Source organism: Eptatretus burgeri, chromosome 3, assembly GCF_056783735.1.
Source record: "Eptatretus burgeri isolate ZD-2024b chromosome 3, Ebu_testis_v1, whole genome shotgun sequence".
In the NCBI taxonomy this organism is placed as follows: domain Eukaryota; kingdom Metazoa; phylum Chordata; class Myxini; order Myxiniformes; family Myxinidae; genus Eptatretus; species Eptatretus burgeri.
In genome coordinates, this window is record NC_140963.1 from 123845603 (window position 1) to 123857908 (window position 12306).

Sequence of the window (12306 nt, forward strand, 5' to 3'; positions counted from 1 at the left end):
AAGTTATAAAAATGATCAACATGATGTGGTACGGGTGACAGGTTATTAGCTGCAAAATGTCGAAAACCCGGTTTCATTCAACAACTTTCAAAATTTGACCTTTGCATAACCTTTAAAGGTCACAAAACACTGTTGTGGACATTAAAATAAGGAAACAGGATACGTGCTATAGCTTATTGGAGTTAGTTCGTCGAAGAAGGTCGAAAACCCGGTTCGATTCCCACAACTTTGAAAATTTGCCTTTGTGAACTTTAAAGGTCAAAGGACAAGGATTATGATCTTTGGTGCAAAACTTCCTCTGGAACATTCCAGGAACAATATAATGTCATATAGGCTATATGGCATTTCACACTACTCGGATTATCCATACTTTGATGAAATCAGCGTAAAAATAAACTTGAAGGGGGCGTCATGGGCAAGGTGTTCGAGATAGAGAAAAATGGTATCAAGACTTTAGGTGGGCAATGACCTCAAGATTATGCTTAAAAAAATATTGTCATCCTAGCTCTCAAAGTTTGGGTGGTCGTATGATTTTTATGTCAAAATTCGAAATTTTCTAAGCTTGTGACCTTGTGACGAAAATGAAAAAAATCGAGCTCCGTGGGGCTATGCAAGTGCCATTGGGCTAACCAAATACCGAAATCCCTGCCAGATTCAACAACCACCCTTGGAGAAGATGGATTTTTATGTCAAAATTCGCAATTTTCTAAGTTCGAGATCTTGTGACCTTGACCTTGGGACGAAAGTGAAAAATCGAGCTCCGTGGGGCTATGCAGGTGCCATTGGGCTAACCAAATACCGAAACCCCTGCCAGATTCAACAAACCCCCTTGGAGAAGATGCAAATTGAAATCGGCTACCCCTTAAAAACACGTGTTTTTTGGGCGTGGCTCCGCCCATAATGGGCGCTCCATGCCCATTTTCAGGAAAACACAACTAGATCATGATATAAACCTCCCACCAAAATTTTATCAGGATCGGATCAAAACCCACGGAGCTATGCCAGGACAGACAGACAGATAATAAGGGTAGACTAGATCAACTACCCAACACACACACACACACACACACACACACACACACACACACACACACACACACACACACACACACACACACACACACACACACACACACACACACACACACACACACCAATAACGAATATAGTGGTCACTTATTTTTTCGTGAACCAATAGTCCCAAGTCGGACAGATGGATGGAGACGAGCATCTATCCTACTTGGGACTATTCATTATTACCTACTTGAGCTCGTCTCCTGACAGTCGTAGTCCGGCTGGATTAGGTAATAGTCCGGCTGGATTAGGTAATGAAAAGGATCCTAGGGTTCTGAAGTGTCCGAAGTGTCTTCGGGGTCTATCGGGTATTAAGGAGTTTAAAGAAGTCCAAGGTGTCAAAAAGGTGTTAAAAGGATTAAAAGAGTAAAAGGACAAAAAGGACTGTCCCCTCTCCCATCCCCTCTTCCCACCCCAACTTTCTGTCTTCCCCACTCCCTCTTTTTCCCATTCAAGCAAGAGGGCATTAAAGACATTAAGAGGTTCAATTTAATTGAGATAAAATTAAATAACAGTTAAGATCAAATTGAATAAAAAGGAGAAAGAGGTTAAAATTAAATAACAAGGAAACATCGATGAAGGAATCTCATGATATGTGATGGACAAACAAACATAGATTACATTTTGAGTTAATAAGCTAATTATCTCATCACCCGGATGGGAAATATTTTTTTAAATGGCTCCATTAGTTTTTGCGCATCGACATGATGAATCATCATGTCAGGTTTCAAAAACTTCCGCTGAGCTGCCTCGGGGAAGTAGGGAAAACACAAAAAAAGTTAATGGGCCCATTTATTGACAGACGGAAGGAAAGACAGATGGACGGACTGACTAGACGTCGTTATGGCTTGAACAGCTCATCTCAACTCCATTGTAGATGAGATAATAATAACAATAATCATAACTAGAAGGGCACTCGGTAGAGCGTATACCTCCACCACGTAATGCCTGATCCACGAGAACATATCGGACCCAACACATTTTTGAAATATCATGCTATACAGTACTATATCCTTTTTGGCCCCATCTCTCAATGGTGAAGAATCACTTAATAAATTAAATAACTCTCGTATCGAGATCTGGATTTGCATCTTCACCAAAAACGAATCAATTTGTCCTTGTCACACACACACAACATGTCCACCAAGTTTCGTCCGAATCCATCCACAACTTTTTGAGATATCGTGCTATTATATATATCATTTTTGGCCCGATCTCTCAATGGTGAAGAATCAGTTTTTAAAATTCCAGTCGTCGGATCTGGATCCGGATCTTCATCAAAATCTAATCAGTTCGTCATTGTCACACACCCAACCTGTCCACAAAATTTCATCCGGATCCGTCCATAACCTTTTGAGATATCCTGTACACAGACAAACAGACAGAAAGGGGTGACAACACAACCTCTTTCACTTTCGGCGGCCGAGGTAACAATAACAAGAAAAAGAGCAATCAGAGATTGCAGACCCTTGCCAGGACTTGTTTTATATGGTGCCTGTGTCATCTTGTGTGGTGTTTGTGCATTGGTGTGTGACGCAATTAATGAGACATAACTGGAAATGCCACTTTATAGCTGCTGGCAATGATGACCGGGTACCAAGACATCCTGCTTTGATGCAACCCCGCTTTGATCAGACACCTGACCCTGACCCATGACGTTTATTGTACACCACTCCTTCTCAATTCCATATCCAGGTGATGCACGACGTCATCGCCGGGCGCCGAAGGAAGGGAGTACTCAACTTTTACTCCGTTTGTTTTCCTGTTTGTCCGGGTGATATCTCAGCCATCCCTTGGAGCGAGGAAGCTGACATTTGGGGACAAAAGTGAAGATGTGCTTTGGCAAAAACAATAGTTATTTTATTTTTCGATTTATCGATTAATTGATTAATTACTTCATTTTCGATTTATTAATTACTTATTTATTTTATTTCTCATCCTGGCAATATCTCGGGCACCTTTTGAGCGATGAAGCTGATAATTGAACATGACAGTGCACAAGTGATTAGAGACTATAAAGGGTATTTTGATTTATTGATAAATCAATTAATTATTTACTTTTTTGATTAATTACTTATATTTCAAAAAGTTACAGATTCAGATGATAACAGCGGTGATTTTGGTATGCTATTGGCCAATTGATTTTAAAATATATATTTTTATGATCATTATTTATATATTTTAATTATGCAATTAATCAATCAATTATTGTACATTGCTCCCTCCCAATTCCATCTCCTTGTGCTGCAAGGTGGCATCGCCGGGCACCGAAGGCGCCTGGTATGTCATATGCTGGAGGATTTGTTATTTATTTATTTGGCAAGGGGTGGTGTACTTTGAATGTACCTGTGCTTGTCATCATTCAATTGAAATCAGAGTGGGATTAAAATAAATTAAATTCAAATCAGATGGAAGACCAAATAGGTACAGTCCTGCATTGGAGAAATCAGAAGGAACCTGAACAAGCAAAAAGCAAAGCTGAAGTCATCAGGAGGAACTTGGATAGGATTCACATTTCGCCTGCTACTCCTCTACCCTGAAACTCATCCAGGCATACCCAAGTAAGCATTATTCACAAAAATAAAAAATAAAAATAAATAAAAAATAAAAAAGTACCCAGATCAAAAAAATTAAATTCTGCCTGCCAGACCATGCACCTAGTCAGGTTTAAATTATATATGTATATATTCCACATCACTACCAGATCATACTTTTGAAGTTTCATGTCACTTGATAAAGCGGTTCAGGCGAAAGAAATATTTTTAAAGTGTTTTGCTCAATCCAATATGGCTGCCAGATCACATGACATCAATTTATCGTGAATACCCTGGTGGCCCCAAGGCTCGGGGAACATGTGTGTGAAGTTTCCACTCGATCTGTCGAGCCATTCTGGAGAAGATTTTTTATGGCGGTTTCAGGATAAATCCATTATGGCTGCCAAACCATGTGACCTATGACATGAAATGTGTAAACCTTTTGTTCCTCATGGATAGGTGGTCAAACGTGTAAACTTTCACCTCGACCTGTTGAGCCACTTCAGAGAGGAAGGCTTTAAAAAAAAAACAAAATAAAAAACAACATGGCTGCCGAATCACATGACCGATGATGTCATCAATTTTTTTTCTGTGGACCATGTTATCCCTAAATGACCCTCAAAAATTTTCATGCTCATTGGATGTAGCGTTCTACATATGGAATTATGACATCATAATGAAGTCACCTATGATGTCATAAAAAAAATCACACTCATTCCCCATGAGGAGGACTTGTCAATTGCCAAGTTTCAATTTTTTCCTTGGTGCGGTTTCAGAGATACAGAGGTCCAAAGTTTTTCCATTTTCAACATGACTGCCACACCACATGACCTATGATGTCATAATTATCAATAAGACACTCTACATGAGTAGTCACTCAGATGGTAGAAATTTTGTTTCAATCCGACAAGCAGTTGCGGAGATAAACACTAAAGTTCTGTGTGGACAAACAGACACACAGAGCCAGACAGACAAACAAACGGACCCAAATGCAATACCTGCCCCGCAGATCAATACGTTACTTCCAAGGGTCACACCAGCACGGCGGCAGGCATGAATTCCGACCGACAGTGGTTCAATCAGCGCTGCCTCTTCATAGCTCACACCCTCCGGCAGCCTGGAGGCAAGAATAGGCAAACAGCAACAAGTAATTCATGAGGCCTCCCAAACTCTCAGGCTATTAATCATAGAAACATTTGGAGCAATGTTTAAAGAACATGGAACAAGGATTTCATATTGTGGAAGTTTTATGAAAAGCTGGTTCAAAGTGAGCCTGGCAAGAGTGATATATTGCATTTAAAGAGTTAAGAGGAGAGTTAAGACGGTAGTAATGCGAGGAACTACCACTCAGAGAGTAGTTAATGCATGGAATGGTCTCGCTGGAAAAGGTAGTGGCAGCAGAAACAGTCGATAAGTTTAAATTGGAATTAGGTATATACATGGAAGTTATGGAGATAGAGCGGTATGGGGATGTTTATTTGACTTTTAGGTCGTTTGAGCATTGATGGGTGATTGTGTACATGTGTACGGAGTGCTGTTGGGGGGGTCTTGTCAAGGGGTGTTGTGTGGTGGATGTTGTGTGTTTTTAACCGAGCCCATGCCCTCTCCCCTGAGGGGAAGAAGAAAAAGAAAAAACATAAATTAATAAAAAATACAAAAACTACAAAAAAATTTAAGAAAAAAAAAAAGATTAATAAAAATAATTTAAAATTTTTTTGGAATTTTCTTCCTTGGATCTTGTGTGGATAAATGAGTGTGGTGTTCGTGCAGGCATGATGGGCTGAATGGCCTCCACCTGTTATATTTCCTTGTGTAAAAGGTATCCATCTCCATTGCTGTTAATACAGTAATTAACCGAACTATAAACCTCACTCGTATAAACCATCAATCTTCACTAGAATTGATAAATCCTGTCTATGAGCATCTATTTATCTGACATTTAAAAATGGAAAAGAAGTAAATTGTGAAAAACAAATTGAGAACAGGAAGATATTCACATGGATTCCCGGATGGAGCACCACCACAAAAGGGACAGTTTTATTACTTGTGAAAGCCTGGTGTTGGCTTCGTGGTTGGGGTGGCGGCTTGGGATCCTGGGGTCCTGAGTTCAAGCCCCGTTGGCCGCTGAATTAAAATACACCAGGAGGTTGACTCAGCCTGTCATCCTTCCGAGGTCGGAAAAATGAGCACCAGTGTACTGGTAAGGGGGACACTGCATCAGCGGCATAGCCGCGTCCCAACCAATGATGCAACCAGCAGCCGCAAGCTGCACTCGATAGAGATTGCTTGCGAAAATCAAAGATTTTTCAACGATGTGTGTTATTCTGCCTGTTTCTCTGTCTATCGTCTTCAGGTCACAGTTTTAAACCGATCTTCACAAAACTTCACCACATGGTGGACTTCATCATTAGAAACCTCTTGTTTTTGAGGTCAAAAGGTCAACATCGGCCAGATTTCTAAAATTGTCAATTTCCATCCGATTGTCTTGAAATTTGAAGAGGATTTGCATATTTGGTCATTGCATTCAACCACTAATTACTTTTAAGGTGAAATTTGTTTTATGGATTTCGCAAGTGTCGTGCCATGCCCGACTCCTATGCAGCCTGAGGCTGCTTGGTTGCATTACTTTCTGGGGGCACAGCTGTGCTGCTGATGCATTGCCCCCCCCATGACCAGCATGCTGGGACTCATTTTGCCGACCTCGGAAGGATGGAAGGTTGAGTCAACCTACCTGGTGTTAATTCAACGTGTTTACAGGTGCTTGAACTCAAGACCCAAAGATCTTAAGCCAACTACCCGAACCATTAAGCCAACACCAAGCTTAAACGGGCAGTGTTCAATGGTGACTTGGTTTGAAACAGGTTTATATAAACTCCGGTTCTGAAAGGGAGAGGTACGAGGGAATAAGCGAATGTATGAGGAGAGTGGGGGAGGAGGAATAAAATGGAAAGGAGTTTTTAAAAATTAAATACAAAGTCGAGGCTCATAAAAGAGCTCAAACATGGAATGAATCAGGATGTAACAGAACAAAACAAACAGCAGGAAGAGGGGGGGGGGACACACAACAACAGGTTTGAGGGACAAAATAGAGGGAGACTTCGAGAAATAAGGGATGTGGGAAGAATGAGGGGGGAGGGAGGATGTAACAAGATGGATACAGAAGCAAACTCTCAAAAAGGAAAAAAATAGGATATTTGGAAGGACGAGGCCTTGGGGGCAGGAGACGATGTGAGATGGTGGTGAACAGCTGTCTTGAAGACCTGGAAGGAAGAATGAAATTGAAGAGAATGTGAAAGTTGGTTCCGCAGGTGGGAAAAAAAAAGAGGAACGAATGAATAGAGGTGAACAGCGATTCAGGATTTCGGTAGTTTCACCAGAAGGGGGTTGTTGGTGGAAAGTAATGGAGGAGAAGTTCGAGAGAAGTTTAGTTTATTTGAGACAATGTGGTGGAGATTGGGGGTAGCGGGAGGGGGTGAAAGGTTGAGGAGGTCGAGAATTCGACCATATTCGTATTTGTGATGGAGGAATATCCCTGCCCGCAGAGGACTCCCCGCCTCGCTCGTATCTCCCTTTCCAGGTATCTTTTTCCTGGTTTCATTACAACATTGTGCGCAATATTGTGTACAAAATATTTCTACGAGTTAGCATTTTATTTATCAACCATTGGAATAGCGAGCAATTGAAGTTTTAAGCACAAGATGTACTGCAGTGCCCAAGACTCATGGAGGAGGGCAGAGCTATCCATCTATTACATTTCTGATTAATTGTGGCGGTACTTATTTATCCGTTGCAGCTTGCCACACAAATGCTGTTTTCCAAAGCATGTTGCTTTGCACCTGTCGGAACACTGATGGCTGCTGAGGTCTCCGCTTTGAAGGAACAGAGTGCTTTTGCTAATACAGCACATTCGCCAGATCCAATTCCCTGGGAGATTGACCATTGGATGGTGAACTCACAGAATCTCAATGGTGAACGCAGTAACAAGTGTAAATTGCTTCTTTACCTTACTGAACCTAATCGTTTGTTCACATGCAGCAGGTGGCTGCGGCAATGCTGCTGATGCAGTGTCCCCTTGTAGGTTATAGCAGGAATTTTACACTCGTTCAGGGTGCTGGCGGGAGCTCACCTGCTCTTCGTGAAGGACACTGTGGGATCTTTTCACGTCGACCAATTAACGCTGGCAAATTGTCAGTCCGAGGGACGGTGCAAACGGCGATTCCTCATCCTGCCTACGAAACATCAGGTTGACGGTTTATAGCCGAGCCGAGATTCAAACCAAAGATCGACGGCTCAGAGGCGAGCGTGCGTACCCCTGGGCCGTCCTGCCAGCCGTACTGAACCGAACTAAAGTGCATACGCAAACCCAATATTTGGAGGTCCGTAGCATCCCCTGAGTGAGTGGGTGTGGCGAACGATATGCTTCCAGTTTGCACAGGCTTAATGTTTGCCAACTGCTTTCCTTCGCCAAATTTGTCTGCAAGAAGGTGTTTGGGAGAGTTATTAATCGAGATTCCAAAATTAAACAAAAAAAAACCACTTAAATTATAATTCAAGAAACAAAACTTTACTTCACAGTTCACCAAAAATCCTCGCCCGAGCAATATTTGATCAACGGACAGCTCCACTGCCCCCTCACAACAGCCCACGCTCCACATCCTTCACCAACATCTACCTTCTCGACCACATTCACCTCATTACCCCCAAAACAATTGACGAGGTCACTCCACTTATGCCCGATTTATTTATCCAATTCGTTGTTGGCTTTCTTTTCTGCCTCCGTTATTTGTTGCCACGGCTTATCGTCCCGAATGTTTTTGAGAAACTCGATGGAGAGTGATGCCAAAAGTGAACCACACCATTATTTCTTCACGGTAGTTTTCACCCACCAATACTGTAACTGGCTCGCATCATGTTGAGTGCGAATCATTTCCGCAATTCAACAAACGGTCAGTTTCACTCACTTGTGGCAGAAATTCGCTTTGTGAACGTAGTAACGACAAAGGCATCCATCGTCAGGAGGCGTGGAACAGGCGAATGCGGTCGGAGAGAGATTGTAGCGACCGGTTTTGCAAAAGTTGTCATTTTCCCGTGGTACTCCCGGCTCGATTGCAACGCGGTCACCTGCAAAAACACGACTTTTTCATCAGCATTTTCTGAAGACTCATGGAAAACCTGTCACTTTCACATCACACGCAGCAGAGACAATGCAGGAGTTGACTTCAAACAGAGCCGTTGATCTTGGGAAAAGTAATTCCATAAGTTGGGTGTTGGCCAGCTCTTCTTCCAATCTATGCTGCTCGAGATCATCCTCTTGTTCATCCTCTCCTCCATTCTGCCATTCCCCCTTATCTTGTTGCTCATCATCATCTGTTGTTCCTACTTTCATTCTCGTCCTTGTAGGTTTCACTCAGTCCATGTCGGTGGGCCGCGTCGGCTTCCCCCACCCCTAACCTGGGTGTGTACGTACGGATCCCCTCCCTCGTCACACTTCGTCTCTGCCACTGGGCTCCCGATGTTGTGTCACTTCCAAGCTACAGCTTCACATCAAAGCCCCTCCCCATGCCATCATGGCCAAGTCCCCACCATCTCTCTCTCAATCCCCCTAGCAAGCCCTCAGCTCTCATCATCCTCATCTCTCTCTCCTGCCACACGTTTTCTCACCCTCAGTGTTATTTCTTCAATTCTACTTTTTCTCAGGTATCGATGAGCTGTTGATGCTCTTCTTTCAAATTTACAAAATGGAACCATCTCCATTCTGAAGACCAATGTTGTTTTCTTCAGCAGGTTCATAATTCTTGATCCCCAACTAGACGAGGTGTGGTGATCTTCGTGTGTGTGAGAAAATGGAACTTCCAGCTTTCGTTGCAGTCCACATGAAAGACACAAAAATGATGATTGTTGAAGCAATATCAGCTGCTACAATCAGTTACCCACGGTATTTATTAGTCAGCCTACATGGGCTTCAGAAACCATTTCCTGGCAATGCCACCCCACCCAATGGGAAGGTAATCGATTCATGGATCCATTTCTGGTTCACTGGCATTATGAGACAACCTCTAAAAAACAATTTAACCAGGTAAACCATCAAACATTACATCAAACCTACGGACTTTTACCTTGGCCCTAAACCCAAAGGCCAAATACACAAGCCCACAAAGCTTGTGAAACCAAGATGAGGCATGAAAGTCAGCTCAAAGACCAAAGCACATGGTCAAACAAACACATACATCCCAACCCACAGAAGGCAGAGTGCATTGTCATACCATGAAGATTTTCTTTTTGGAGACCACTGGTCATCACCTTTGTTGAGAGATGACTTTGTCATATATATATATATATATATATATATATATATATATATATATATATATATATATATATATATATATATATATATATATATATATATATATATATATATATATATATATATATATATATATACTAGAGGGGGAGCACTCGGGAGAGTGCAAAATCTCCGCCGCCAAGACTGCTGCGTCACTCAAGTGAACCTTATATGTTATTCATTAAATATGATGTCAACAGTGCTGACAGAGTTATAGTTCTTTTCTCCATTTTTGGGGGGGTGGGGGGGGTTGGAAATCACATAAAACATGTAAAAATGTAAAAAAAAAAAAAAAAAAAAAAAAAAAAAAAATCGAAATTTTGTTGAAAAAAAAAGTTGCAAAATTTTTTTTTTCTCTAACAATTTTTTTTTTGGGGGGGTTGGAAATCACTGAAAACATGTAGAAATGCAAAAAAAATTTCTCTATTTTTTTTTGAGGGGGTGTAACAATTTTTGGGGGGGGGGTTGGAAATCACTTAAAACATGCAGAAATGCAAAAAAAAATAAATTTCTCTAAATTTTTTTTCTTTTTGGGGGGGGGGCCCAAGTCCAAAATTTAATGGCATGATCCTTGGACCATACCTAAACCCCCCAAAAAAAGTTTCGTCGAAATCCGTCGAGGAGTTTTTCCGTAATACTGTTCACAAACAAACAAACAGAAAGGGGTGAAAACAGTAACCTCCGATCTTCGATGGCGGAGGTTAACAAGGTAGAAAAATAAAGCATTACAACGTGAAGCATAGGTTGCACTTTGACCCCAAGACCAAATCACACAGTAAAACAAAGCTTGTCAAACTAACAAACATGCACGTTGGCCACTATATAACACAGGGTATGGGCAAACACAAACATCCTCGCACACAGGACAAACATGCATGGCCATGTATCAGTAACGTTGGGGACCAACGGACATCATCAGCAAAGAGTAGATTCCACCAAAAAACAGTTGATCAGGCAAAAGCCATCCCATGAGAGATTGCATCCATTTTATCCAAATGAAATCTCTTTTAACTGTTAGGCAGCCACATGCCGCACCAGCACTTGCTGATATCCAATTTTGGTGACAATTTTGATTTCTGTGGTTCACAACCAAATCTCACATTTGAAGGGTGTGACCTCACAGACAGTTAATATGTTGGAAATACTACTGAAATATTAGAAGGGTAGTCGGTAGAGCGCAAACCTCCGCCGTGCAATGCCTGAACCAAGAGAACATTTCAGGCCCAATAAATATATCGGTTTTGGCCCCGTCTCTCAATGGCGAAGAATCACTTTAAAAATTAAATAAATCCCGTATCCCGATCCGGATTCAGATCTTTACCAAAATCGAAACAATTGGTCCTTGTCGTCACACATCCAACCTGTCCACCAAGTTTCGTCCGAATCCATCACCAACTTTTTGAGATATCGTGCTCGATATCGGTTCAACCGCATCTCTCAACGGTGAAGAATCACTTAAAAAATTATCAGATCCGGATCTGGTTTCGGATCTTCACCAAAATCGAATCAATTCGTCCTTGTCACACACCCGTGTCCACCACGTTTCGCCCGAATCCACAACTTTTTGAGATATCCTGATTTTTTATATATATATATATATATATATATATATATATATATATATATATATACATACATATACATATATATATACATATACATATATATATACATATACATATACATATATATATATATATATATATATATATATATATATATATATATATATATATATACATACATATATATATATATATATATATATATATATATATATACATATACATATACATATACATATATATATATATATATATATATATATATATATATATATATATACATATACATATACACATACATGTCTTCTTGTTCTTTCGGCTGCTCCCGTTAGGGGTCGCCACAGCGGATCATCCGTATGATCCGCATAGTGATTTGGCACACTTTTATGCTGGATGCCGTTCCTGACGCAACACTGGTCGCCTCTTCCGACACAGGGATATGGTACACCTATTTTAACCGGGGTATACACCGGCCAAGTATACTGGTACTCATTTCGCCGACCTCGGAAGGATGACAGGCTGAGTCAACCCCCTGGTGTATTAATTCAGTGGCCCAACGGGGCTTGAACTCAGGACCGTTTGGATCCCAAGCCGCTGCCCAAACCACTGCACCAACACCAGGCTCATATATATATATATATATATATATATATATATATATATATATATATATATATATATATATATATATATATATATATATATATACATATACATATACATATACATATACATATACATATACATATACATATACATACATATACATATATATATATATATATAT

The 12306-nt window shown here is 40.8% G+C and overlaps 1 protein-coding gene across 3 annotated transcripts in view; it reads right to left on the reverse strand.

The window, feature by feature from the left end:
• The window catches only part of SORD (sorbitol dehydrogenase), a 70178-nt gene that overhangs the window by 28282 nt on the left and 29590 nt on the right, over positions 1 to 12306 (reverse strand). For 2 of the 3 annotated variants that reach the window (XM_085875468.1, XM_085875466.1), the window contains exon 5: positions 4607 to 4725. In XM_085875468.1, the coding sequence (XP_085731594.1) occupies positions 4607 to 4725 (119 nt within the window). Of the gene's footprint in view, positions 1 to 4606; positions 4726 to 8569; positions 8730 to 12306 lie in introns of all 3 variants that reach the window. The other variant, XM_085875467.1, reaches the window with a different exon arrangement.